We start from the raw sequence: 26,361 nt of genomic DNA, 5'->3' as shown, positions 1-26,361 counted from the left end.
AAAGGGGTCCTTGCCGGGAACGGGGGCAGAGATGGCGGTCCTGCTCGGTGGGACTGTCTGGGTCACACCCGGCCGAGTCCGCGAGTTCAGAGAGAGTAGGAATTCGGCACACCCCGAGTCGGACCAAGTCTCTGCCCCTGTCCGTCCTCCCAGCGAGGATGGAGGGCTGGCCGGGATGCTAACCCCAGTCGGACTGGTGGCGCTTCTAGACCCGCGGGCCAGAGCCTGGGCTATTTAGGCAGAGATGGAGATGGGGCAGGGATGGGTGGCGAGACCACGTAGAGTCGGGCTTGCAACACTGCTGCTGCGTCTGCGGACGATCCTGACGGTTGCAGTTGGGAATACCAACAAACGACATGCGCACACTACCTGTAGCTAGCCCTGAGTACAGGTCTCCGCCCAAACAACAAAGCCAGCGAAAGCGCGAGAACAACCTCCCGTAACACAAGTTATGCAGTCACGCTGCACTGGCGATGTCGCACGGGCCAGCGCACTGAGGGTGCAGCGACCTGCCCGGTATTAGTTCCTTCCCTGCGCTCTGAACCCGCAGCTCCCGCACGGCCCGGCCCGCACACGCGAGAGCACCGCGGTCTCTGAGCGGGCTGTGTCCCGTCATGCCACGCGGTGGGATCTCATTTGCATGGACACGCCCCGTGAGGGCTCCGCTGAGCCCCCGCCCCGGCCAGAGCAGCGGTGCGATTTGCATGCCCCCGCCCCTGGCCGCAGGCCCCGCCCCGACGGTCGGGGAGCCGCGCGCTGGTACCGGCGCCGGTCCCGCTCGGGCAATGGGGCACCGCCGGTCCCGCTTGCCCGCCCCGGGCACAGCCCGCCGACCGGCCGGCCCCGCGGGGAAGGGCTCTCTCCGGGGCTGGTTCCAGAGGGACCCGGGCTCTCCCCCACCAGCCCAGCTCGGGGTCCGCCAGAAGCACAGCCCGAGTGCCACCAGATCACCGAGGAGAGTAAGCCAGGGGCCATGGCCACACTGTCATCGCTTCTCCACAGGAGGGGCCTAGGGGCTGGGAAGACCCGTCTATGCTGCAGCCTGGAGTGGGAGGAGAGGCCCCAGGGAAGGTGCAGAGCTGTGCCAGCGGTGACAGGGAGGACACGGGTGCCAGGACTATGCCACAACACAGATGGCACACACAGAGTACTGGGGCCTGGTTTATTCGTGTCCATGCAGCTGCTCCGACTACTGATCCACATTCTTCACGCGCAGGACCACAGGCACTGAGGTGCAGGGGATCATACCCAAGTCTGTGATGACCAAATCCACCAGGTCTGGGGGCGTCACATCATAGACCAGGTTAAGAAGGCGTAGGGACTTGTTCTCTGCCCAGCCCCCAAGCTGGGCCTGGCCCTTCCGGAGCACAATCAGGTCATCAGGGTCATCTGCAGAGAGTGCAGAAGCAATCAGGATCGGGGGGAGGGGACAGCACCTCTCCATCCTGCCCCTGGAGCAGCACACACCACCCCTGCCTGCAAGGGACCCCTTGCCCAGGAGGAGGGATGGCAGGGCCGAGCAGCCTGTCACGGTCCACAGCAGGGACTGGGAAAGAAGGTGCCAGGTGGGAGGAAAGGGACAGAAGACGTACCCAGCTCGTTGGAGACAAAAGAATCTGTCTGCACCCGCTCGCAGAACTTGTAGGTCTCGCAGCAGACGAGGACGGGCACGTTGTAGGCCTTGGAGACCAGCGCGATCTGCGAGGTCCCCACGCGGGACATGACTGAGCCATTGGCCAGCAGAGCATGGGCTCCCAGCAGCACCTTGGACACCTGCCGGGGAAACACAGGCTCTGTCACAACCTCCGGTCATACCACAGCCTCCCTTGTCACCATGATATTTTCCCTTTGCCAGGATTTCTTCTCCTGGGAAGCTGGGAAGCTTCAGCTTCTCCCTGTTTTGCTGCTTTGGAATGTGATATGGAGATTGTCTATCCAGCATGTGAATTGTTTTAATTTAATGACCAACCATGGTCCAGCTGTGCCGAGGCTCTGAGGAGTCATGGGTTTTTCTTATTCATTCTTGGTATGCCTTCTGATGTATCCTTTTTCTTTCTTTAGTATAGTTTTAGTATAGCATAATATAATATAATATAATATTATAATATAATATATAATATAATATAATAAATATATATAATATAATATAATATAATATAATATAATATAATATAATATAATATAATATAATATAATATAATATAATATAATATAATATAATATAATATAATATAATATAATATAATATAATAATACAATACAATATAATATAATATAATATAATATAATATAATATAATAATATATCAGCCTTCTGAGAACTTGGAGTCAGATTCCCATCTCTGACCTTGTGCTGGGAGCCCTCACAAACCCCACACCGCCCGGCCTGGGCACGGCCCTCACCTCGGGCAGCACGTAGGAGATGGCGTTGATCATGACGTAGGTGCAGTGGATGCCGTGTCGGACCAGGCGCCGCAGCGTCTCGCGACCCTCCAGGCGCGGCCGGCTGTCCACCACGATCACGCGGAACGCGCGGCCCTGCTTGGCGTGGGCGTCGCACAGCGTCCGGTTCACCAGCGAGGAGCTGCAGGGTGCCCTCCCGTCACGAGCTGCCCTCCCGCCACAGCAGGCTCCCACGAGGCCACAATGCCACCCTCATCCCCAACACCCACCCTCATCCTGCTGAGCGCTGCCCCTCCAGAACCCTCCTGCCACGATGGCTCCCAGGGCATGTCTCCCTGTCCTTGCACAAGGACGCACCCTGGGAAAGGTCTCAGCCCCCCCTGGAAGCAGCACTGACCTCCCTGTCTGTGACAGCACAAGGGACTCTGCCACTCCACACCCTCTCACAACTCTCCTGGCCTGCATTGGCCTCCTGCCCCTGCTCCTTGCTCTGCCCAGCATACACAGCAGACCTGGACTCCTGCTGCAGCAATATCTGGTTCTCTTCCCCACCTCTACTTCTTGGGATGCAAACTTCTGTATTTTTGCTTCCCGACATTTGACTTTGCTGCAGTTTGTTTAAAATCCAGTGAACAGCCCTGGCTGCTCTGTAAGTGCCCTGGGTGAAGGGAGCTGTGGCTCTGGGGCTCTTGGAATCCAACTTCATACTGGGCAGGACAGTGCTGAGCCCTGTGCAGGACCAGCACAGCCTCACCTCCCACGCTGCTCCATTCCCTCCTCCTACCCACAGGATCAGCTGCCTGCGCTCCGTGCTCACCATCCATACACCAGGATCACGTCATGGTCATTGATCTTCTCAAAGGCAGACCTTGAGATGGCCTCAGCTGCCAGGACAATCTTCTCTCGCAGGTATTTGTCAATCACGTCCTGGAGCCTCTCCTTTGCCTGGGGAGAGACATCACATACAGACTTTCTTGCTCTCAGCAGCTCCCTGATTTGAGCCAGGTCAGGATCAGGCTCTTCCCCCTAGTAACAAGCTTTCAATTCCACTGCAGCACTGTTCTGAGTCTGCATCCCATCCCTGCTCAGCTCCTTCACCCAGGGCCTGGAGCCTGCTGCTGAGCAAGGCCACTCACCTCATCCTCTCTCAGGGTGTCAGGCAGGCACGATATCTCCTTCTTGAGGAACTTGATGGCATTGCCCATGCTGGCTGAGAGAGGCCGGCACTGATTCAGGAAGCTGCAGAAGAAATGGACTTAGCTCCAAAGCAGCCTGTAGGGCCAAGGCAGGGAGAGGCAGGGTGGGCAGGAAGGCAGAAGCCTAGGGAAGCCAGCCAAAGTTTGGGTGGACACCAACCCAGAGATGTGAACAATGGACCACACTCTGTGGAGCTTTGGTCCCTCTGCTCTGGCACTAGGAGCCCTCACCTGATGTGTGGCTTCAGCTTGGCCACCAAGTCCCGTGACAGCTCCTCATTGGGCGGAGTGGAGTAATCCCGGATCAGCTGGGACGAGAAGAAAGGGAGTATGATCTCAGGGCACCCTGCCTGATGGGCTGCAGTCGGGGCACACACATCCTGCACATCCTGACACACTGCCTGGAGGGGCAAAGGCTGCTCCAGGGACTCAAACCAGCAGTGGCAGTGTCACCAAAGGACCCTGCCGTTGTCTCAGTCCCTCTGGGAGCCTCTCAGGAACCCTCGGCCAGTCCCGAGTCGGCAGACACCGAGGGGCAGCCCCGACACGGCCGACAGCGGGGAGACACTCTCTGTGCCCCGAGGGTGCTGAGGGCAGCTGGGCTGGTCGCCTTTGCAGCAGAAGAGACACCAGAGACATCGGTAGAAGATAAAGGGCCGGCTCTTAGCAGGGTTAATCCAAGGTTTTATTCTAGGAGTCACAAAGGAGCCCCTACACCTCAGGGGGCCTCCTGCCAACAGCCCCGGGAGATGTGCCAAGGTTACGTTTAAAGGAAGGTGGAAACCGAAAGTAGATAACGTTTTACTGACCAATAAGTGACCCTGAGGGATGGGTACTGGGGGATAGACATTTAGAACAGCATATGGGGCAAGGCTTGGGGGGCTGACCCCTGGCCTCTGGCTGATCACTCGACATCCTGGACCGAAGCTTCTGGATGGAGGGGATGGGATGCTGAGTGATTGACAGAGAGCCAGGGTGGGGATTTGGGGATGACCTCATCCAGAGAGGGATAACACAGGTAAAGGGAGGGGGGTACAGTCTGGGATAAACCATTTGGGAAAAATATGGGGATACAAGACAAAACTACTTCAAAGTATTACAAAGTATAAAAACGCACTACAACATGCCATGGCATGACCCAAAGGAAGAGGCTGAGGATGACTGACCACAGATACAGCCCCAGCAGTCAGGGTACAGAACACACTCCTGCATGTAGCACAGAGCCCCTGCTGCCAGGTGGCTGCTCAGGTACCTGCTTGAAGACCTCGAGCAGCGCGATGCAGCGGGCGTTGGAGCCGTTGATGATGCCCTGCGAGTACTGGAGGCCGAGGCGCATCACTGCGGGGTGGATCACTGTGGAGGGGATGCTGCAGGGACCAGGGGGAGGGAGCTGTCAGCACCTCTGCAGCCCAAAACACTCAACATTTATGAGCTCCAGCCCAACAACCCAAGGGACAACCCAGGAAGGGCGCTGGCAGTAACCTGAGGAGCCAGGCTCACCCCACAGCCCCCTCTCCTGTGGCTCTGCACTCTCCCCACAGGAAAGATATTGGGCTGCCCCTACTGCAAGTCCCCAAAGCAAGTGAAACATCCCCCACCACTCCATAGGGTGTATCCCACATGCAGGACTATGACAGCCCTCCTCCAAAGCCATTCTGCAGCCAGGCCAGCCAAAGCAGAGCCCTGGGCTGGGGAGGCCCTGTACCTCATCTGCTGTGTCAGTGGCTTCTTCCGGCTGTACTGGTGGAGGTGGGAGAACAGGTTGACCTTGGTGCCATAGTCCTGCCTCAGAGGTACCTGCAGCCGAGTGTGGTGATGGCTCACCCAGTGCTCTGCTCATTCCAGGGCCACCAGTCACACCCAGCACTTGCTCGGGGCACGCAAAGTTCCCCTCTGCCCTTCAGAGAGCAGGCCCTGATCCCACCATGTGCCCCCCCAGGCCCTCTGCAGCACAGCTGCCCCAGGTGTGCAGCCTGTCACCCAGTCCTCCTCCTACCTGCTGCCTCTCCAGCTTCTTGGCCAGTTTCCTCTGGGCAGCAGGGTCATCCACCTGCACATGCTCCGGCAGCCGCTTCACCACTGCAAGGACAGCTGGGATGAGGCCAAGCTGCTTTGGTGCACCCCCGAATTCAGGGAAGGCAGGGCAGCACCCAGGGACAGGCAGGACCCAGAGCACGGACGGATCACAAGAACATCCTCCGCCTGAGCCCACACCAGACCCTCCCATCCTGCTCGCCCACCCTCTGCTCACCACCCCGTGGTGCTGACAGCCTTACTGGACTGGGGCTCGGTGGGGCTCTGCCGGGGCTTGGCCGTCGTGGCTGCCAGGCTCAGCTCTGCCTTCCTGGCCTGCTTCTGGGCCCGCTCAGCCTCCTGCTTAGCCCGGCGCTCTGCTCGCAGCTCCGCTTTGCTCTTGCCCCCCGCGGGTTTCTCGCCGTCACCGGGGCCATCAGCCGGGGCAGGGGGGGACGTGGGCTGAGCAGCTGCTGCGGGGAGGAAAGAGGAGTCTGTGCCGGGAGATGCAGCCCAGTGCGAGGGGCAGCCCGCGGCAGAGAGAGCCCTCCGGGCCCTCAAGGGTGTTCGGCACGCCGGGGCAGCCCCGCGCTCCCGGGGCAGGGGACTGCGCTCTCCACTGCAATCCCCGCGGCAGCGCGGCCGGCCGAGGGGCCGGACCGGGGCACGGACCGGGGCTACGCCCCAGGAGTCCCGCTGAAAGACACTGGCGGCTCGGGGCTCCGGGGGGACGGCGGTGCTCACCCCGCGGCTGCCCCGCTTCGGGGGGCGCACCCAGCTCCGCGGGCTCGGCCGACGGCTCCTTCTCGCTCCTCTTCTTCTTCTTCTGCTGCTTCTTCTCCTTCCGCAGCTTCAGCTTCTCCTCCCGGGAGAGCTCCGGCGCCTGTGGGCACACACCGTCAGGCGGCCCGGCCCCGCTCCGCAGCCCGGCCTCACAGCGGCCCCGGCCCCGCTCACCTGCGGTCCCGCCGCCACCGGCGCAGCTCCCTCGGGGTTCCCGCCTAGAATGACGGAAGCGTGAGCGCGACCAGGTCTCGCCCCGGAGCCGGTCCCGGTGTCCCGGAGCCGGTCCCCGTGTCCGGTCCCGCACTCACCCTCCCGCTCCGCCATGACGCCACCCTCAGCGCCCCCTACCGGCCAGGCGGCGCCACGTGACCGCGCACGTCCGCTCCTCTCCGTGACGCGGTGACGTCACCCCCGGTGCGGGCCGGTCCGTTCCCGGGGCTCCCTCCGGGCCCCGCCCCCCGGTCCCGTCCGCCGCGGGCACGCGCTGCGGGCGCGCCTGCAGCCGCGGCGCGGCGGGGGCCGCTCGGGGCGGGCACGGCACGGCACGGCGGGGCGGCCCCGGGGCGGGCGGAGCGGGGCGAAGCGGGGCGGGCGAAGAGCGACGGCCCCGGGCGGGGCGGAGCGGGGCGGCCCTGGGGCGGGCGGTGCTGCCGGCCGCGCCATCGCGGGGAGTGCTGGCCCGAGATGGCGGCGGCGGGAGGCGGGTAGCGGGGGGCGCGCTCGGCCCGGCCATGCACTTCTCCATTCCCGAGACCGAGACCCGCGCCGGAGACGGCGGCGCCGCCGCCTACGTGGTGAGCGGGGCCGAGGGAGCGGAGCTGTCCCGCAGAACGGAGCCGCCCCGCGGAGCCGAGTGGGTGGCGCGGCTCCTCGGCCCGGGTGCGATGCGGCCCCGGTGGGGCCGTGCGGGTCCGCAGCCCCGGCGCGGTGGCGGGTCGGGATCAGGACCGGGACCGGGGCCGGGCGAGGCGGGCAGGTCCCGGCCCGCCGCCATCCCCGGCCGGCGCCCTGTGCCGGGGCCGAGCAGGCATCGGGCCCTGCCGCCCCCGCGCCGCCGGATCGGGCGCGGGAGGTCCCGGAGCAGCCCCGGGGGTGTCCGGACCTTGCCCTGCCCGGTGCCGCGGCGGGGGAGGGCGGCCCGCTGGGGCCCCGTCCGGTCCCATCCCCAGCGCCGGCTCATCCTGGCCCGCCCGTCCGTCCGTTTGTCCCGGCTTCCTGTTTTGGTCCCTGCGCCGTGAGCGCCTCCGGAGCGGGGCCGGGACGCGGCCGCCCGGTGGCGGCGGCTCTCGAGTGCCCCGACCCCTTCCCGGGGTCGGCAGAGCCCCCAGGCTGGCGGAAGGTCCGGATCGCTGCCCTCTCTCGGGGGGACGGTGGGCAGCCCTGGGCTCCAACACCCACGCTTGCCCCCCGTGCCGAAATCCCTCTCCGGGGGACCCCCGGCACCCCGGTCCCGGTGGGGCAGCCCGGTCGCGGTGTGAGCGGCGATGGAGAGACCGGGCGATCCGCGGGAGCTGCAGTTGCTCGAGGGCCGTAGGAGCAGGCAGCCCTCGCGGCATTTCGTCCTTGTGACCCCCCTGCCCTTTGCCCTCCGCCGCTGCCGAGGCTCCTCAGGCCGGGGGAGAGCCCGGGGGCTGGGCAGGAGCTGTGCCTGATGGAGAGCCCTGATTTGGGCGGGCGTGGGTGCTGCCCGTGGCGCCGCTGTCCCTCCCGCTTCCCCCGCAGCAGCCCCGGGGCACCGGGCTGGTTTGGGTGGGGAGCTGCCCGTGTGAGCCCCAGCCTGGCTGGGCAGTGCCAGCGCTCAGGAGCAGGAGGGCACTGGGGCATCCCTGGGAGGCTGGACTGGGCTGCCGTGGCTGGCCGGGGGCTCATGGCCATCCTCTCTCCCTCCCAAACGGTGCTGTGGGGGTGGCAGGACCTGGGAGGACACTGCTGTCCCTTGCAGGGACTCTCTGTCTACGGTGAGCTGCTGGGAGCTGGACCATGGGGTTTCCAGGTGTTCCCTGTGCTCTGCACTCACAGCTGTGCTCTGCCAGGTGTTCCCTGTGCATTCTGTGCTCTGCCAGGTGTTCCCTGTGCTCTGCACTCACAGCTGTGCTCTGCCAGGTGTTCCCTGTGCATTCTGTGCTCTGCCAGGTGTTCCCTGTGTGCTCTGCACTCACAGCTGTGCTCTGCCAGGTGTTCCCTGTGCATTCTGTGCTCTGCCAGGTGTTCCCTGTGTGCTCTGCACTCACAGCTGTGCTCTGCCAGGTGTTCCCTGTGCATTCTGTGCTCTGCCAGGTGTTCCCTGTGTGCTCTGCACTCACAGCTGTGCTCTGCCAGGTGTTCCCTGTGCATTCTGTGCTCTGCCAGGTGTTCCCTGTGTGCTCTGCACTCACAGCTGTGCTCTGCCAGGTGTTCCCTGTGCTCTGCACTCACAGCTGTGCTCTGCCAGGTGTTCCCTGTGCTCTGCACTCACGGCTGTGCTCTGCCAGGTGTTCCCTGTGCATTCTGTGCTCTGCCAGGTGTTCCTGTGTGCTCTGCACTCACAGCTGTGCTCTGCCAGGTGTTCCCTGTGCATTCTGTGCTCTGCCAGGTGTTCCTGTGTGCTCTGCACTCACAGCTGTGCTCTGCCTGTGGCATCAGCAGGGGCTGAGCCAGAGCAGAGGGGGCTGAGCCAGGGACCCGCTCCTTGTGAAGCCCTGGCAGTGGGGAGGGCTGTCCTTGTCCGTGGGGCTGCAGCGTGGCTCTGTGCTCCCCACGGCTGGGCAGACAGGGTTAGACCTTTCTGGTGTCCAGTGGCACATCTCTTGGGTGTGCTCATACTTCTTGAACCTTTCTGACCTTCGGCAGGGTCCTCAGGACTATTGCCTTTTCCTGGGTGCTCCCTGGCGCCCTGGGCAGCTCCTGGGGCTCCTGCAGCTGGCAGGTGCTGGCTCTGAGTGCCCTGTCTCCCTGCAGGCCTACAACATCCACGTGAACGGGGTGCTGCACTGCCGGGTGCGCTACAGCCAGCTCCTGGGCCTGCATGAGCAGGTACGGGGACACCGGGGCAGCAGCTCCTGCTCCTCACATTCCAGCCGGGCTCTTGGGTGCTGCTGGGCTCCCACGGGGATCGGGGGTGCTGGGAGCTCTCTGCTCCCCTTGCTAGGTCCCTGGGGATCAGCGAGGGTGGGGATCAGGGCAGCCGCCGTCCCTCGGGGGGCTTCTGCAGCACTCTGTTCTTGTCCCAGTTAAGGAAGGAGTATGGTGCCAACGTGGTCCCAGCCTTTCCCCCAAAGAAGATCTTCACGCTTACCCCAGCAGAGGTAGAGCAGCGCCGGGAGCAGCTGGAGAAATACATGCAGGCTGGTAAGCTGGGCAGGGCACGGCCCTTGCCTTCCTCCCTGCCCTGCTCCATTCCCTGCGGTGCATCTTGCACCTCCCAGGGCAGCCCAGCCCTGGCGTTTGATGGGCTTGTCCCTGGGTGCCAGCTCCTGTCCCAGCCCTGGCGTTTGATGGGCTGGTCCCCTGGGTGCCAGCTCCTGTCCCAGCCCCTGCCCTGCCCTGGCAGAGTGGGGCTGTGCAGGGGGGTCCCTGGCTGGCCCAGCACACAGGCAGAGGAGCTGCAGAAGGGCCAGGCAGGGGTGTGGGTCCCTGTCCCTTCCCGTGGGATTCCTGACCGCTCGTGCCCCTCCTGCAGTGCGGCAGGACCCGACGCTGGGCGGCAGTGAGACCTTCAACAGCTTCCTGCGCAAGGCCCAGCAGGTGAGGGCACAGCTGTGGCAGCTCTGGGGCCCCCAGGCTGCCGAGGGGCTGGGGTGCCAGTGCTGTTCCTCTCTGTAGGAGACGCAGCAGATCCCCACAGAGGAGGTGGTGCTGGAGGTGCTGCTCTCCAACGGGCAGAAGGTCAAGGTCACCATCCTGACGTCGGACCAGACAGAGGATGTCCTCGAGGTGCCACAGCTCTCCTGCTGGGTGGGACCAGCCCCTCCTGCTGCCTTCTGGGGTTTCCCACGTGGCTGGGGCTCTCTCAGCCTGGTAGCCCCCCCTGCCCTCCCCTGCCATCTGCCCACCCTGGAGCGGGGCTGACCTGGTGGGGCTGAAAGCTGGGAGCTGAAATGGGTGTGCTGCAGGGTGTGTCCGGGTCCAGACTGGTGTTTGGGGTCCCCTCGCTGTTTCCTGGTGGCAAGGAGCCCAGGCCTGGCCACAGGGCAGCGGAGGTGCTGCCTTCCTGCTGTTGGGAGAATGCACGTGGGCTGGGTCTTGCCACCATGTTGGGACTATGTTGGGACTGTCCTGCTCTTCCTCCCAGGCTGTGGCCTCCAAGCTGGATCTGCCAGATGACCTGGTTGGCTACTTCAGCCTCTTCCTAGTGAGAGAGACCAAGGATGGAGCTTTCTCCTGTGAGTAGAGTCCACTGTGGTGGGACACGTGCTGTGCCCCCTGCCTGGAGTGAGGGGGCGCTTGGGCCCTGTCCTGGCTGGGGGGCACAGCTGTTCTCCTGGGGGCACCCTGGTGTTGGGGGCCATGGGGCTCCTGCTGCCCAGAGGTGCTGCTGAGCCGCTGTTTCCCCGCAGTTGTGAGGAAGCTGCAGGAGTTTGAGCTGCCCTACGTGTCAGTGACCAGCCTGCACAACCCCGAGTTCCAGATCATCCTACGCAAGAGGTGAGCGAGGCTCTGGGGCAGCACTGGGGTGGTGCCCAGGGCTCCTGGTTCCACAGAGGGACCCTCCCCTCCTGCCATTGCTGCCCACTGCCCAGGGCTCCCTGTTCCAAAGAGGGACCCTCCCCTCCTGCCATTGCTGCCCACTGATGCTTTGGCCCCCAGGAACGCACCTGAGCATCCCTGACCGTGACACTGGAGCAGGGGCTGCCCTGCTGTGCTCAGCTCATTCCTGCCTTCCCATGGCAGCTGGTTTAGATGGGGAGCAGGGCACGGTGACTGATGGTTACCAGCCCACAGGAGGGTGATTTTCTCCTCACTGCAGTCAGGAGGTGGGGAGCAGGCTAACCCCTGTGGTTCCCTTCCAGCTACTGGGACTCGGCCTATGACGACGATGTGATGGAGCACCGTGTGGGGTTGAACTTGCTGTATGCACAGGTGAGGGTTGGTGTGGCACAGCCAGGTGAGGACGGACACTGCACCCCTTGGCCAGAGCTGTGCAGGGGCTCGGGGGGCTCCGGTCCCAGGCGCTCACCAACCTCTGCTGCCGGCAGACGGTGTCAGACATCGAACACGGGTGGATCCTTGTCAACAAGGAGCAGCACCGGCAGCTGAAGTCCCTGCAAGAGAAGGTCTCCAAGAAGGAGGTAGGACAGGGAACAGTGCCACGCCTGGGGCAGCTCTGGCTCTGCACCAGCCCTCTCCACATGATGTGTGGTACTGGGTGGTGTCCTGTTCCTGCCCGGGCGGGCGGCAGTGCTGAGCACCCCTGGCCCTGCCTGCAGTTCATCCGCCTGGCGCAGACCCTCAAGTACTACGGCTATCTCAAGTTCGACCCCTGTGTCACTGATTTCCCCGAGAAGGGCTGCCACGTCGTCGTCAGCGCCGGCAACAACGAGCTCAACTTCCAGGTGCGGCTGCCCAACGAGCAGATCAAGGAGGGCAGCTTCAAGGTCACACGCATGCGGTGCTGGCGGGTCACATCCTCGGTGAGTGACACCTGGAGAGCAGGGAAGGGGGCTGGGGGGGCTGGGCCAGGCTGGGCTGGCACCTCTTCCTAGGAAGGGTGCTGGCTCTGATGCCAGCTTCTGGCCCAGGAGGCCTGGAGAGAGTCTGAATCATGCCTTGGGGCTGAGGGGATCATTGGTGCGAGGACACTGGAGGGGACCTGACAGTGGCAGAAGACTGGTGGGCACTGGGCAGGTGTCCCACACTTGGCTTGGTGCTGCCCTCGAGCTGCACTGGTGTCTGCGGAGCTGCTCCTTCCCCTCTGGAGGCTCCCAGCCTTGGTGTGTGTCCTTGCAGGTGCCCATGAACAATGGCCCTTCGGGGAGCAGCCCAGGGAAGTCCGAGGTGAAACTGGAGTTGGCTTTTGAGTACCTGATGAGCAAGGACCGGCTGCAGTGGGTCACCATCACCAGCCCACAGGTAGCACTGCCTGCATGGCGGGCTGGGGGTGGCTGTGAGGGGAAGGGCTGGGCCCTGCACAGGGTGTGGGAAGGCTGTGGGGTGCATAGAGCCCCATGACACTTCTCCCTTGCAGGCCATCATGCTGAGCATCTGCTTGCAGTCCATGGTCGATGAGCTGATGGTGAAAAAATCTGGAGGCAGCATCCGCAAGGTGAGGGCTGGGGCTGGATGATGGCTCTGGAGTGGGATCCCAACCTGGCCCTGTGACTTCCTAGGGCCAGGACTGGGTCCTGAGGGCTCCCCTCAGGATGGGGCCAGCATCCCCAGGGCTGGTTACAAGCCCAGGGCTGACGCTGGGCCCCTGTGGCTGAGCTGAGCTGCTCCTGCAGATGTTCCGGCGGCGGGTGAACGGGGCCCTGCGGCGCTCGGACAGCCAGCAAGCTGTGAAGTCACCCCCGCTGCTGGTGAGTGGGACCCTGCAGCCCTGGGGCAGGGGGGACACATGCAATCACAGGCTCTGACGGGTTGTGAACCAGAACTCACTGCCGCCAGAAGAGGCACTGTCCCCGTGGCAGGGCTGGGGCAAGCCCAGAGGACAGCAGGGCTGTGGCGCCCTGCTTCCAGAGCCCTGAGAAGGGAAAGAGGTCCTGCACCAACTCAGTGAGCCAGACTCCCTGGGGATGGAGGGGGGCAGGTGGAAGGAGAGTTGGGTGTTGTGTCCCATGACCCTGTGCTGCCCAACTGTGCTGTCCTCACAGGACTCACCTGATGCCTCCTGGGAGCCTATGGCCAAACTCTCGGTGAGTTGTGTGTGGGTGCACCAGAGACCTCAGGCTAAGCGGGTAGGGGAGCTAGGGCTGTCCTCCATGACATCTCCCTTCTCCACAGAGCAAGCTCACTTCTGTCAGCCTGCGTGGGATCAGCCACTCCAGCTCTGCTAATGACGTGGGCGCTAACGACTTCCACGGCAATTACGCCTTTGAGGGCATTGGCGATGAGGATCTGTAGTGCCCCCTCCCCAGGACAGCCCCGGCCTGAGCGAGGGCCTTCGCTGAGGAATGTACGACCTGCAGCCAGGTTGCAATCAACGTGCCTCTCACCTGCTACATCCACCTTTCCCTGCTCCCCGGGGCTGGGAGCTCCCCCCCAGCCCGCCACTGCCTTCGGGGTGGGGGCAGCTGAACTCCTCCCGCTGCTGGCTCCAGCTGGGAGAGGGCTCGTTTGACCTGAACAGTTGGCCCGGGCAGAGCCCTGGAGCTGCAGTGCAGGGCCTGGCCCAGCCTGGGGGCAGAGCTGCTCCTGGCCCAGCTGGGAAGGCCTGGCCCAGCCTGGGGGCAGAGCCAGGCAGGCTCCATAATGCCAAATTAGCATTTAGGTTTGTGCTCCGAGACAGAGTGCAGTAAGCTGTCTCGGGGGCTCCGCGAAGAGTCCCCTCTAACCCGCTCATAGACGCCAGCATAATCTAGGCTTGTAACCACGTATCTCCTGCTGCTCAGCCCGACAGAGCATTAATGGACAGTAACTGATGTTTACACACTGCAACAATGATTAAAACGGATCCTGATTGGTACCAGGCTGTCTGTTGGGGGGTGCCTGCTGTCCCTCCCCTCTCCGTGCCAGCCCCGTGCTGTCCTCTGTAGCAGAACAAGGCCCCCAGGGTGAAGAGCAGATAACAAAACCGACTGTTTAATGCTTTTATACACAATATAAATTACACTGACCAGCACGGCGACCGCCATGGAACCAGTCCTGTTCCCCCCTTCCCCCTTTTCCCCAAACCCTGGCAGAGGAAGGCTCTGGCAGGCAGAAACAGGCAGTTGGGGTGGCCAGGGACATGGCCGTGCTGCCACACGGGCAGGGGTCAGAGCCGCCGGTCACTTCACCCTGCCCAGGCAGGACAGGGCGCCACGGCCCCAGTGTGCCTCTGGGCCTGCTGTAAGGCAGCCCTGAGCCCCCGTGGAGGTGCCCGCCTGTGCTCCCTCCCCCGGGGAGGGCAGGCACCCCAGGCCCCCTGCCGGGCTAAGTGCTGTCTCAGGGCAGGGCCGTGCCCACGGCTGGGGGGGCCAGGAGGGCTTTGGCATTGCGCGGGTTCACCCAGCTCTCGGCCGTGTGGCCGTGGATCTTCTGGTGGCGCTTGTAGTTGTCCCAGTGCCCAGTGGTGTAGGAGCAGTCCCGGCACTGGAAGGGCTTCTCGCCCGTATGCCGCAGCATGTGCCGCTTCAGGTTCATGCTCTGGTTGCAGCTGTAGCTGCAGAGGCTGCACTGGAAGGGCTTGTCGCCTGAGTGGATGCGCCCGTGACGCTTGAGGTTGGCCAGGTTGCCGCAGGCGTAGTCACAGAGCTGGCACTTGTAGGGCTTCTCGCCCGTGTGCACGCGCTGGTGCCGCTTCAGGTTGTCCAGGTGGGCGGAGGCGTAGGGGCAGAGCGGGCAGGCGAAGGGCTTCTCCCCGCTGTGCGTCTTCATGTGCCGCGCCAGGTGGTTGGGGTAGTGGGTGACGAAGGGGCAGAGGCTGCAGGCAAAGCCCTTGTCCCCAGTGCCCTTGCGGGGGCTGGCACCCGGCTCGGTGCCCAGCACCGCCAGGCTGCAGCGCCCGCACACCTGCTCGGCCAGGCCCTCGTCCTGCGCGAAGCCGTCGTCCAGCACCAGCCCGCACATGCGGCACGTAAAGGGGAAGAGCAGCTCGGGCAGTGCGGCCGCCTCCTCGCCCCGCAGCCGCGCGCAGCCCGGCAGGAAGGGGCCACTGCCGCTGCCCACGTGCAGGCTCAGCTCTGGCAGCAGGGGCTCTGTGGGACAAAGAGACGGGGCTGTGAGCTGGGTGGCACAGCGCCAGCAAGGACTGGCTCAGTGACGAGCCCCAGTGCCAGCAAGGACTGGCTCTATGATGAGCCCCAGTGCCAGCAAGGACTGGCTCAGTGATGAGCCCCAGTGCCAGCAAGGACTGGCTCTGTGATGAGCCCCAGTGGAGCAAGGACTGGCTCTGTGACGAGCCCCAGTGGAGCAAGGACTGGCTCTGTGATGAGCCCCAGTGGCAGCGAGGACTGGCTCTGTGATGAGCCCCAGTGGCAGCGAGGACTGGCTCAGTGATGAGCCCCAGTGTCCCGGTAAGCCTGGCAGTAACTGACTCTGAGTCAGCGGCAGGATCAGTGCCCTTTGCCAGCCCCAGAGCCCCTGCAGTAGCTCTCCCCACACCCTCCCACCTTTACCTGGGTCCTTGTCCCGCCGGTGTGGCCCCTCGCCCTCAGGCAGGCGGTGGCTGAGCATGTGCCGCTTCAGGTTGCGGCTCTGGTTGCAGCGGTAGTCGCAGGCGGCACACTGGAAGGGCTTGTCCTGGCTGTGGACGCGCTCGTGGCGTTTGAGGTTGCCCAGGCTGCTGCAGGCGAAGCTGCAGCCCGTGCAGCGGTACGGCTTCTCCCCGGTGTGCGTGCGCAGGTGCCGGGTCAGGTTCACCAGCTGGGCAGAGGCGTAGGCACACTGCGGGCAGGCGAAAGGCTTCTCCCCGTTGTGTGTCTTCATGTGGCGCTTGAGGTGGCTGGAGTAGTGGGAGGCGAAGGGGCAGAGCTGGCAGGAGTAGACGATGCGCTGGCTGCGGCCGCCCTCGGCGCCGGCGCACTGCAGGCAGCTCTGGCCCAGGCTGGCAGCCAGCTGCAGCCCGCACTGGCGGCAGGGCAGCGCGGCGGGGCCCGGCTCGCCCCCCTCCTCGGGGTCGCTCTCCACGCTCAGCTGCTGGTACCCGGAGGAGCAGTCATCGTCGCTCAGGGCGTACGCTGGGATAGCGATCTTCCCCACCAGTGTGTCTGCTGAGAACACCGCGGGGATGGGGCGCGGTCAGCCCGGCTGGCCTGGGCACTGCCCCTCGGCCTGCGCCCCCCGTCCCACCCCGGGGCACCCAGGAGGAGCCCCGCAGCCACAGCCTGCCCCAAAGCCCTGCTGAGGGCCTGCTCTGGGTGTCTCGGGAAAGCCTGACACTTCTGCATGGCTGGCCAGGACCCCGGCACCAGGAAGGGTGGGAGGACGGCTGGATCCATCACCCACTGGCACTGCCGGGCCTGGCGGGTAGAGGGTGGGGGGCACAGCCTGGCCCAGGCTGGAGAAAGGGGTGCCCATAAAGCTGCTCTGAGCCCCTCTCACTGTGGCACTGCCCCAGCCCGGGGGTGGCAGCTGGTCACACTCACATGGCTGGCACCAGGGAGCTCCAACACCAGCCCCTTCTACCCTGCAGGAAACATTCCCCTGCCCCCACAGAGCCCTGTCCCTTGTGCCAGGCTCTCAAATGGAACTTCCCAGCTGGGCACAGACTCATCCTTCTGCAGCCCCTGTGCTCCACAAGTGCCCCAGGCTGGTGCTCGGGGCTGCAGGGGCAGCTCACCAGGACCAGCTGAGAGCCGTGCCCTGCTGGCCCCGTGAGTGCCAGGGCAGCTCACCAGGACCAGCTGAGAGCCGTGCCCTGCTGGCCCCGTTGTGTGCCTGCCCTGCACCCCTGGGGCCTGTCAGACTCAGCAGCTGCCCACCATCCTGGGACCCCCCTGGGCTGTCCCCCTGCTGCTGCCACCCTGGCTGTGCCCAGCTGATGAGGCTGACCTGTGCTGTGGGGTGGGGCAGCCCCTGCAGCCTCCCAGGCCCTTCCACGAGCACTGCTGGAAACACAGACACCAGAAAAGGCCATCCTGCCAAGGCCTGGCTCTTACGGGGGAACTCCTGACCCTGCCTCGAGCCCTCTGCCAAGGGACCCCCTGTCCCCTCGGGCCAGTCCCACGCTGAGGGAACCCCTGTCCCCTCGGGCCAGCAGTGCCCCAGCATCCCCAGAGCACTGTTCCCTACAGGGCCGTGTCAGTGCCCACATGGCACAGCGTGTCTGCCCTGCCTGGGTCAGTGGGCTGAGCTCCCAGTCCTGCTCCTGGGCTGGGGCTGAATGGGAGGGCAGGAATTCCTGGTAGAATTTGGGAAGGACAGGAATTCCTGGTAGAATTTGTCCCCAAACCCCCGGCAGGCTCCCAGGGCTGCCACGCAGCCGCTCCAGGGCAGGGAAGCAGAGCCCTCGAGCAGCCCCATCCCTCAGTGCCAGAGCAGGAGCGCGGCACAGCCAGCCGAGCACACGCAGCAGGGCACGGGGGACGGGCACGGGGCCGGACAGTCCGTGCCCTCATCTCTCGCCGTTCCGTTCCCGCGTTGCTCGGTGCCCGGGGCGGGGAGCGCCTCCCACCAGTCCCGTGAGCAGCTCCCTGGAGCTGAGCAGCGCTCGCTCCTCCGGCCGCGTCGGCCGGGGCTGACCCAGGCTCGGGACAGGCGCTGCCCGTGGCGCCGGGCCGGGGCGCCGGGGCTCAGCGCGCTCCGTTCGCCCCGCAGCGCCGAGGGGAGCGGTGGAACGGGACCCCGGGGCTGAGCGCTGCGCTGGCTCTGGCATAAGCCCGGCCGCGGGGCGCGGCCCCGAACCCACCGCGGGGACGCGTCGTGCCCGGGCTCCTGGCGGGAAGGAGCGTTCGGGGATCGGTGCCGGGGGTCAATGCCGGGCGGGCGGAACCCACGCCGGGGCCCCGTCGGGGGCCGGGCCTCCACCGTGAGAGGAAGCTCGGCCGGAGCCCGCGCCGGGCGGGCCCGGGGCATGGCGGGCCCGGCCGGATGCGCCGAGCGCGGGCCCGGTACGGCCCGCCGGGCCGCGTCGCCGCCGGCGGGGCTGCCGGAGAGGGGCGGCGTCCCCGCGGGGGCCGCACGCACCTGGCGGTCCCTTCTCGGAGGCGGGGCCACGGCCCAGCAGCAGGTTCCCGGGCAGCACCACCGCCGCTCTTGCCGTCTCCTCGGTGCCATCCTCGGCGTCCGCTGCAGCGCTCCGAGCGCCGCGGGTCCCCGCCGGGCCGCCGCCGCCGCCCCCCGGGCCCGCCGCGCACTCACCCTTCACCGGCTGCGGGTGACTCTGCTTCCGCCGGGGCATCGTGGCGGGCCCCGGCGCCGGCCCGGCCCCGCCGCCCGCCCGCCCGCGGCCCGCCAGCCGCCCCCGCCAGCCCGGGGCGGCCGCCGCCGCCCGCCTCGACCGGACACTTCCGCTTCCGCTTCCCCCGGGCGCGCGGGGGGCTGGGCCGGAAGCGCCCGCGCGACCCGGAAGCGGAGCGGGCGCGTGCGCAGACGCGCCCCCGGCCCCGCCCGCCCCGCGGCCGCGGCATGAGGGGAGCGGGCCCGGGCCCGGCGGGGGCGAGCGGCCGGAACGGGCCGGGACCGAGCACGGCACAGGCGGGCGGCGCTCGGGGCTCGGGCGGGACAGCCGCGGCTCCGCCCCTTCCGGCCGGCGGGAGGCGGTGGCACCGCCGGGACCGGCACCGGGGCCGCTGCCGGACGCTGCCGGTCTCTGTGCCCCGTCAGGGGCGGCTGCGGCTGCGGTGTCCTCCGGGTCCGGCCCCGCCGAGCGGCGCCGCGGAGGGCAGAGCCCGGTGAGTCCTCGCCGGTGTCCCCGCGCGGTCACCCCGGCGACACCCGGGGCTTGGCCTCTCGCCCGCTGGGCCCGAGCGCCGCTGGCCGGCCGGTCCCGCCGCGCTCTGGCCGGTCCCGAAGGTGGCCGGTGCAGCCAGCGGTGTCCCCGGGCCGTGCCCATCCCCACCGGCACCACTCGCGGGGCTCTCCGGTGGCTCCGCTCCGCGTCCGGCTGCGTGAGCCGCGCTCGGCCCTTCACGGATCGCCGCTGTCCCTTCGCAGGTCCACGGGCGCTGCGGGTGCCGGGCTGCGGCCGTCCCGGCGGAGCCGTGGCCGTGCCGTGCTGCCAGCGATGATTCCCCGCTGACAGGTACAGCCCGGGCCGTGTGTCCCTCCCCGGACACCGCGGAGATCCCGCCGCTGCCCGGCTGCCCCTGCCCTCTCCCTGGGAAACTCCGTGTGCCCCGGGGAGCGCCGTGTGCCCCGGGAAGCGCCGTGTGCCCCGGGGAGCGCCGTGTGCCCCGGGGAGCGCCGTGTGCCCCGGGGAGCGCCGTGTGCCCCGGGAAGCGCCGTGTCCCCTGTGGGGATGCAGAGCCTGGCCCAGCAGAGCAGCTGTGCTGGGGCTCCTCAGCCTCGCCCGAGTGTCGCTGGTTCAGGCCCCTGACGCGGGAGTGCTCTGTGGGCTGTGGCAGCGCTGCTGCGGTGGGGAGGGCACGGGCAGCGTTGGGCTGGACAGAGGGAAGGACCACGGGGAGGGAGTGTGCTGTGGCCGTGGAGCTCTAAGCGAGGGAAACGGGCAGATTTACCCCACTGCAGGAATCCCCTGGCTCCTGGTCACTGAATGAACGGGGTCTGGGGTCCCTTGGCAGTGTAAGGTGCTTTAGCCTTGTGTCACCCTGGGGAGGAGAGCCCTGGGGCGGGGCTGGGTGTGAATGTCACCCTGGCTGTCTCAGTGTTGCCACTCTCTTCCCCACGCTGTGGATTTGGGAGCTCTGTGGTCCCTGGACCCGTCACGCAGAGCTGAAGGAGGCAGGATGGGGCAGAATAGGCTCGGGGGCTGTCCCAGGCACAGGCTGGCTCTCGGGGGCTGTCCCAGGGCCCAGGCCGGCTCTCGGGGGCTGTCCCAGGCTCTCGGGGGCTGTCCCAGGGCCCAGGCCGGCTCTCGGGGGCTGTCCCAGGGCCCAGGCCGGCTCTCGGGGGCTGTCCCAGGCTCTCGGGGGCTGTCCCAGGGCCCAGGCCGGCTCTCGGGGGCTGTCCCAGGCTCTCGGGGGCTGTCCCAGGCACAGGCCGGCTCTCGGGGGCTGTCCCAGGCTCTCGGGGGCTGTCCCAGGGCACAGGCTGGCTCTCAGGGGCTGTCCCAGGCTCTCGGGGGCTGTCCCAGGGCACAGGCTGGCTCTCAGTTCCTCTCTCTCTGTTCCTCTGCAGGCTGAGCGGCACCGACTGCGCCTGGGGATGGCTCCGCTGCCGCCCGTGGTGAGGCCCGGGTAGGAGCCGGGCCATGGGGGCCGCCCCCGGGCCAGCTCCTCCCCGCTGCCCTCCGTAGCTCACGGCAGCCCTGGCCGCCTCCTTGGGCCACCATGGAGCAGCCCACGCGTGTGCCCGGGCCCCGCCGCCTCCTGGGCTGCTTCAGGAGGAAGCCACGGCCCGCCGGGGGGAGGCACCACCAGAACCGGAGCCACCGGAGCCCGAGGAGCCCCAGGTGGTGCTGGCCCTGGGCGAGGCGCTGGAGGAGTGTCCCCTGTGCCTGCTGCCGCAGCCCCCCGAGGCGTTCCCCGCGCTGGGCTGCTGCTCGCACCGCTCCTGCCGGGGCTGCCTGCAGCAGTACCTGCGCCTGGCCGTCACCGAGAGCCGCGTGCCCGTGGCCTGCCCGCACTGCCCCGCCGCCATCCAGCCCCACGACGTGCACCGGCTCCTCCCCGAGCCCGCCCTCCGCGACAAGTACGAGGAGTTCCTGCTGCGGCGGCTGCTGGTGGCGGACCCCGGCACCCGCTGGTGCCCTGCCCCCGACTGCAGGTACCGCAGCACGGGCGGGAATGCGGGGCGGGGTGCAGGGTGTGCCCGTGTCCTGTGAGCCCTTCCCAGGCCGGGTTCCCATCCCTTTGTCCTGCCTTGGGCCGGCTGTGCCCAGGGAGGTGTCCAGTCCTGGTCTGGCTGCAGAGCCTGTGCAGCTCTTGTCTCCTTGGCTGTGCTAGGTACTCTGTGAGCCCCAGGGCTGCTGGACAGGGTGGGATCCCAGCTGAGGGGGGGTCCCAGCTCTCCTGAGCCGGGGCTGTGGCTCCAGCTCAGTGCAGGACCAGGACTGGCACAGCCTGGCCTGGCTGTGCGGGGAGGGGTGCCCTGCTGTGCCCCAGCCCCAGCTGGTGCCCTGCTGTGCCCCAGCCCCTGCTGCCCTCTCCCCACAGCTACGCTGTCCTTGCCCATGGCTGTGCCGAGTGTCCCCGCCTCACCTGCGGCCGTGAGGGCTGTGGCACCGAGTTCTGCTACCACTGCCGGCAGCCCTGGCACCCCGAGGGCCCCTGTGCTCCGGTGGCACCCACCCCCAGCCTGGCCACGCCCTCAGCACAGCCCGAGGAGCCAGCCCACGGTGAGCCCACCCTGGCCAGGGGTGGGAGCAGCAGGGCTGGGGTTTGGCACAGCCCTGTGCCTCTCTGCCTCCTGCCTGGGGGGCTGCTGCAGCCAGGATCCAGAGCTCCCTCTGATGCATCTCACAGCCCCTGTGCCACTTGGGCTGGAGTGTGTAGAGGGACCTTGGCTCCCCCCATGATTCCTGTGGGATGAGGAAGGCTGGGATGGATGCACACTGGGACAGGGACAGGCTGGGATGGATGAACACTGGGACAGGGACAGGCTGGGACCGGCTGGCATGGATGAACACTGGGACAGGGACAGGCCTGAGACAGGCTGGCATGGATGCACACTGGGACAGACTGGGATGGACGCACACTGCTCTGTCCTGCTCCCCCATCCCATCTTGTCTCCCCCCAGCTGAGGCCGAGGACATCAAGGTCTGTCCTCGCTGCAGCGCCTTCATCATGAAGATCAATGATGGCAGCTGCAATCGCATGAACTGCACAGTCTGTGGCTGCCTCTTCTGCTGGCTCTGCCTGCAGGAGATCTCTGACGTGCACTTTCTGAGGTCAGTGCAGAGCCTTGGGGCTGGGGGCCCTGACAGGATGGGGAGCTGGGATGGGGGCAGCCAGGCCCTGCCCCAGGTTTGGGGTTAGCCAGGGGGAGCAGGGTGCTCTGTGCTGCTGGCTGGGGCTGGGGCTGGCTGCTGGCACCCCGTGGGAGGCAGCTGGAGCTCAGGGTTGGGGAGCCTGGCTGCCTGCTCTCAGGTGGGCTTGTGGATGTCCCTGACATGGGGCCAGACTCTGCTGGTCTCTGCTGCCACTCACAGAAGCCTTGGCTCAGCCCTGCTCTCTGCCCACAGCCCCTCTGGCTGCACCTTCTGGGGGAAGAGGCCGTGGTCCCGGACCCGGAGGATCCTGTGGCAGCTGGGCATGGTGCTGGGAGCGCCCATGGTCATCTCCCTTGCTGCAGGCGTTGCTGTCCCTGTCATCACCATTGGGATCCCCATCTACATGGGTAGGAAGGTACTGGCAGCTGTGGTCCTGCTCCCTGCTGAACCTGGTACCCCATGGCTCTTGGCCTGGACAGACCTGCAGTGCTCCCTGCTGCCCACAGCACATCCCTGTGCCACCCCTGACCACCCTCAGCACATCCCTGTGTCACCCCTGATAGCCCTCAGCACATCCCTGTGCCACCCCTGACAGCCCAGTCCTGCCTTGCCAGGACCTGCTGCTGCCCCCAGCAGCCCCTGCCAGTGCAGGTGTGCTCAGCCTGGGGAGTGGGGTCAGGGTGGGCAAAAGGAGGAAGGGTCCTAGGGGGGCTTTCCAGGGACACCTGTGCTGTGGTGGCAGTGCTGTGGTAGCTGCCTGTCCCTGGGGCGAGGAAGGGGTGTCTGGGTGGCTGTGGCTGGAGCTCTGCCAGGCTGGGAAGAGGCTGAGTCCCTGGGGCTGTGCTGAGGTCTTTGTGGAGCCCTTCACCTTTCTGTCTTGTCCCCGAGGTGCTGGGCCAGAGCCGGCGGAGCAGCCTGTCCGGGTGCCAGCAGTGCCTCTCTGTCACCAGCAGTGTCCTCCTGTCCCTCTTTGTGTCCCCTATCATAACAGCTCTCACTGTGGGTGAGTGCCGAGGGCACTGCCCACGGTGGGGGTGGCACTGTGGGGGCTGTCTGGGGCCAGCCGGGCTGGGCTGGGCTGGGCAGTGACCCTTTGTGTGCCCGCAGGTGTCGGCGTGCCCCTGGTGCTCACCTATGTGTACGGGACCGTGGTGCTGTCGCTGTGCCGGAGCCGCTGGGGCTGCAGGGGCGGCCGCACGCCTGGCGACCTCGGCGTGGTGGAGCTGGACAACCTGGCCAAGCGTGGGTCCCTCAGAGCTGGCAGGCCTGGGCTGTGCCCTCCTGTGCAGCGGGGCAGTCCGTGGAACGGCGTGTTCTCTCTCTCTCTGCAGTGAACGAGCTTTGGTCGGCGCTGCCCAGCCCCAGAGCGGCCGAGGACGGAGCTCCGGACGCCGCCACCTCCCTCTCCCTGCCCAGCAGCGGCCGCAGCCCGCGCCCGGCACGGCCACAAGGGGACAGCCAGTCAGCCAGCACGGTGGCCCTCGCTGGGAGCATGCTGAGTGAGGGCCAGGACACCTCTGACAGGTAGGCAGGGTGCCGAGGGGCTGGCACGTCCCTTCAAACAGTGTCCCCGCTGTGCTGGGCAGGGATGGGATGTTCCCCTTGGGGCCGCTGCCCTCAGGCTGGTGTCTGTCTGTCTGTCTGCAGGGAAGGTGTCACCATCGAGGTGGAGGTGTCGGTGGAAGCAGTGCCACGTTCTGCCCGGCAGCAGAGCCTCAGCAGTGCCCTGTCTGGGCAGAGCCTCTCTGGGGACTCCCTGGGAGCCACCAGTGACAGGGGCAGCTCCGTGGGTGTCCCTGTGGAGTGATGGGGGCCTGAGGGGGAGAGTCATGATCCACACAGAGGTCCTGTGCCCTCCTGTGGCAGAGCCAGGCCCCCTCTGCCAGCACACCCAGCCCTGGGAGCTGGGTCCTGGGCAGGTGCCAGCTGCACCCAGCACTGCTGCACCCTGCACTAGCCCTGTCCCCTTTCCCAGAGGCACCACTAGGAAATAAAGCTGCTCTGCTTTCTTTTCACTAGGAAATAAAGCTGCTCTGTCTCCTGTGGCAGAACTCCCCAGACAGCACAGCCCCCTGGCAGCCCACTGGTGTGCATGACAGGCATCACATCTGCACCTGGGTGAGGAAGAGGCCACCCAGGCCATGCAGGGGTTATCTGGAGTGGACTCTGCCCTCCCTGTACCAGCTGATCTGCCCCAAGAGCAGGCTGCAGGGTTAGGGGAGGGCAGCAGCCCCCCAGCTCCCATCTCTGGTGCTGGTCCCCACAGGGATCCATCCTGCAGCAAGGCCAGTGTGCAGGGACCACCATGGGCTGTAGGGGACCTATTGCCAGATGGGTTGCATAGTCTCAGGCCCTGGGATCCTTGCCACTCTGACTCTACTGCAGCATCCTGGGGAAAAAAAGCTGCTCTGCTCCTGAATGTTTTGCTGCTCAGAGGTGGGCAGTCACAGAATGGGTAAAGGATTTGGGTTGGAAGGGATCTTAAAGCTCATTGCTGTCCTTTGCCATGGGCAGGGACACCTTCCACTAGACCAGATTGCTCCAGCCTTGTCCAACCTGGCCTTGCACACTTCCAGGGATGGGGAGCCACAGCTTCCCTGGACGACCTTCCCTAGTGCCAGGGCCCCACTAGGGAAGGATTTCTTCCCAATATCCCATCTAACCCTGCCCTCTGGCGGTGGGAAGCCATTTCCCCTTGCCTGTCCCTCCAGGCGCTTGGCCAAGTCCCTCCATGTTTCTTGGAGCCCCTTTAGGCACTGCGACTCTAAGGTCTCCCTGGATCCTTCTCCAGGCTGAAGATGTCCAGCTGTCCCAGCCTGTCTCCATGGCAGGTGAGGTTTGTGAGCTGGCTCACCTGCACAGCTTCCTCCAGCTGCTCTGGGATTCCCATGTGATGGGGCTGTGCCTTTGGCAGTGCCTTGCACTACAGATCCTCCCTTTCTGAAGATGAACTCCACCCTTCTGGTCCTGGACTGCTGTCTTGGCTTCTGCAGTTCAGGCTGTCCTTCCCCAGCCAGGTGCTGCCTCTCCTGGCACCTTTGGCCCCTTCCTTCCCTGGCAGCCCCAAGCCTCAGCTCCCCACCCCGCCTGGTGGCTCTGCAGTGAATTGTCCGGTCCTGAACTGCTCTGGTGTCTGCAGTGTCCAGGCTCGGCCCCTGCAGCCCTGTGTGAGTCTGGTGCTTCAGAGCCTCACACACCCCAGTGCTGCAGCTGGATTTGCTGCTCAGGCTGTTTCCATGTTCCCCTGGAATGGGGCTGCCTGAGGACACCTCTCAGGAAGACTTTTTTCCTTTGCAAAAGTGGATTTGTTCTCAGCACAACTTCCACTTGCTGCCAGCTGGGTTTATCTTGGGATCGCTCTGGGAAGGGACCTCAGGCTTCCTCCTGCTATCAACATCCTGGTCAAGGCTACTCCAGATTTTGAATAAACAGAATGGATAGTCACAGGGACAAGCAGCTCTAAAGTATTAGTTATTTCTGCAGTCCCTGAGAGCCTGAGCTGAGGCAGCTTTGCTTGGTGACATTAAAACCAGTTTGCCTCAATTGCCATGTGCTGTCATCCCGTTCCTGCTGCCAGGCATCCATCTCCAGAGGGTTTGGTTTTAGGCTTTGTTCCAGGTCATTAAGGTTTATGATGCAGACTCCAGTCTCTGTGGAGTCCCCAAAATGGCTCCGATTCATGGTGACCTCACATTAGTAACCTGTAGACCATTTTCTGTGTGCTCTCCTGATGTTTCATCATGCTGATTTTTACTCAGAATGCTCTGTGGTGGGTCCTGTGCCACAGCAAAGGCCCTCAGAGCTGCAGGTGTTTGCCTTGCCTTGCTGCAGCTGCTCAGGGAACAGATGCAGGGGTGCTGTGCCTTCCTGGCAGGCTCAGTGCTGGCAGCTCACCAGGAACAGAGGAGCACAGGGTCCTGGGGCTGTGCAAGGAGGTGCCCTGGTCACCTCCAGTGGTGGCTTTGGTCAATCACAGGGCCCCAGGATGGTCAGACAGGGGTGCCTGAGGTCCAGGGGGACCCCCTGGCAGCAGTGGGGTCTGCTGCCCAGAGAGCTTCTGGCTCCCTGGAATCCTGGGGCAGGTGGGACAGCTCCAGGCTGTGGGGGAAGGAGGGACTGGGGGAAAGAACAAGTGTGGAAAATGCACAATAAAAGGAGCCAGTTGTGTGTGAAAAGAAATAAGGGATCACCACAGAGTGCTCTTGTTTTCCAGTGGGCTCTGTCTGCTACACAGGGAGAGCCCACCTGTATGGCCCACACCCTTCCATCAGTGTTTTACAGCCCAAGGGCTTCACTCCCGCTGGAGCAGCCATGGCTATTGACAGCCCTTGTCTGAGCTGTGCATCAGGGAGGAGCT

General features: G+C 65.4%; 4 protein-coding genes across 9 annotated transcripts; 2 read left to right on the top strand and 2 right to left on the bottom strand.

The window, feature by feature from the left end:
• Positions 1–854: 854 nt before the first annotated feature.
• On the bottom strand, positions 855–6,747 carry EIF2B4 (eukaryotic translation initiation factor 2B subunit delta). 3 transcript variants are annotated; one of them, XM_030945253.1, is made up of 13 exons: positions 6,706–6,747; positions 6,569–6,612; positions 6,356–6,494; positions 5,875–6,084; positions 5,595–5,677; positions 5,304–5,395; positions 4,851–4,965; positions 3,830–3,906; positions 3,539–3,641; positions 3,220–3,347; positions 2,403–2,583; positions 1,593–1,773; positions 861–1,389 (listed from the first exon to the last, which is right to left on the bottom strand). In XM_030945253.1, the coding sequence occupies exons 1-13, from the start codon at positions 6,719–6,721 to the stop codon at positions 1,190–1,192; spliced, it is 1,569 nt and encodes a 522-aa protein (XP_030801113.1). In that variant the 5' UTR covers positions 6,722–6,747; the 3' UTR covers positions 861–1,189. The 3 variants fall into 3 exon arrangements, with proteins under 3 accessions (XP_030801112.1, XP_030801111.1, XP_030801113.1); XM_030945252.1 differs by having other exon boundaries at positions 855–1,389; positions 5,875–6,081; positions 6,569–6,737; XM_030945251.1 differs by having other exon boundaries at positions 860–1,389; positions 6,569–6,737.
• A 276-nt stretch (positions 6,748–7,023) lies between these two features.
• Positions 7,024–14,000, top strand: SNX17 (sorting nexin 17). Of its 2 annotated transcripts, none has more exons than XM_030945263.1 (15): positions 7,024–7,191; positions 9,335–9,409; positions 9,607–9,724; positions 10,056–10,120; positions 10,199–10,309; positions 10,668–10,758; positions 10,933–11,020; positions 11,386–11,455; positions 11,572–11,664; positions 11,881–12,006; positions 12,323–12,445; positions 12,561–12,638; positions 12,817–12,891; positions 13,186–13,227; positions 13,316–14,000. In XM_030945263.1, the coding sequence occupies exons 1-15, from the start codon at positions 7,129–7,131 to the stop codon at positions 13,433–13,435; spliced, it is 1,338 nt and encodes a 445-aa protein (XP_030801123.1). In that variant the 5' UTR covers positions 7,024–7,128; the 3' UTR covers positions 13,436–14,000. The 2 variants fall into 2 exon arrangements, with proteins under 2 accessions (XP_030801123.1, XP_030801121.1); XM_030945261.1 differs by having other exon boundaries at positions 11,803–12,006.
• Positions 14,001–14,097: 97 nt separating this feature from the next.
• Positions 14,098–18,382, bottom strand: ZNF513 (zinc finger protein 513). Of its 3 annotated transcripts, none has more exons than XM_030945257.1 (3): positions 18,314–18,382; positions 15,631–16,224; positions 14,098–15,210 (listed from the first exon to the last, which is right to left on the bottom strand). In XM_030945257.1, the coding sequence occupies exons 1-3, from the start codon at positions 18,351–18,353 to the stop codon at positions 14,459–14,461; spliced, it is 1,386 nt and encodes a 461-aa protein (XP_030801117.1). In that variant the 5' UTR covers positions 18,354–18,382; the 3' UTR covers positions 14,098–14,458. The 3 variants fall into 3 exon arrangements, with proteins under 3 accessions (XP_030801117.1, XP_030801118.1, XP_030801116.1); XM_030945258.1 differs by having other exon boundaries at positions 15,631–16,221; positions 18,314–18,359; XM_030945256.1 differs by having other exon boundaries at positions 18,140–18,353.
• Positions 18,383–18,863: 481 nt separating this feature from the next.
• Positions 18,864–24,373, top strand: LOC115902067 (E3 ubiquitin-protein ligase RNF19B-like). Its single transcript, XM_030945259.1, is given in 10 exon segments — positions 18,864–19,196; positions 20,252–20,470; positions 20,473–20,839; positions 21,229–21,410; positions 21,812–21,962; positions 22,257–22,419; positions 22,893–23,007; positions 23,112–23,246; positions 23,336–23,528; positions 23,652–24,373. Coding segments are annotated over 9 exon segments (1,533 nt in total). The 5' UTR covers positions 18,864–19,196; positions 20,252–20,403; the 3' UTR covers positions 23,812–24,373.
• The last annotated feature ends 1,988 nt before the right edge of the window (positions 24,374–26,361 follow it).

This window comes from Camarhynchus parvulus, chromosome 3 (assembly GCF_901933205.1).
Source record: "Camarhynchus parvulus chromosome 3, STF_HiC, whole genome shotgun sequence".
Lineage (NCBI taxonomy): Eukaryota > Metazoa > Chordata > Aves > Passeriformes > Thraupidae > Camarhynchus > Camarhynchus parvulus.
This window is presented reverse-complemented; position numbering and strand designations above follow the sequence as displayed.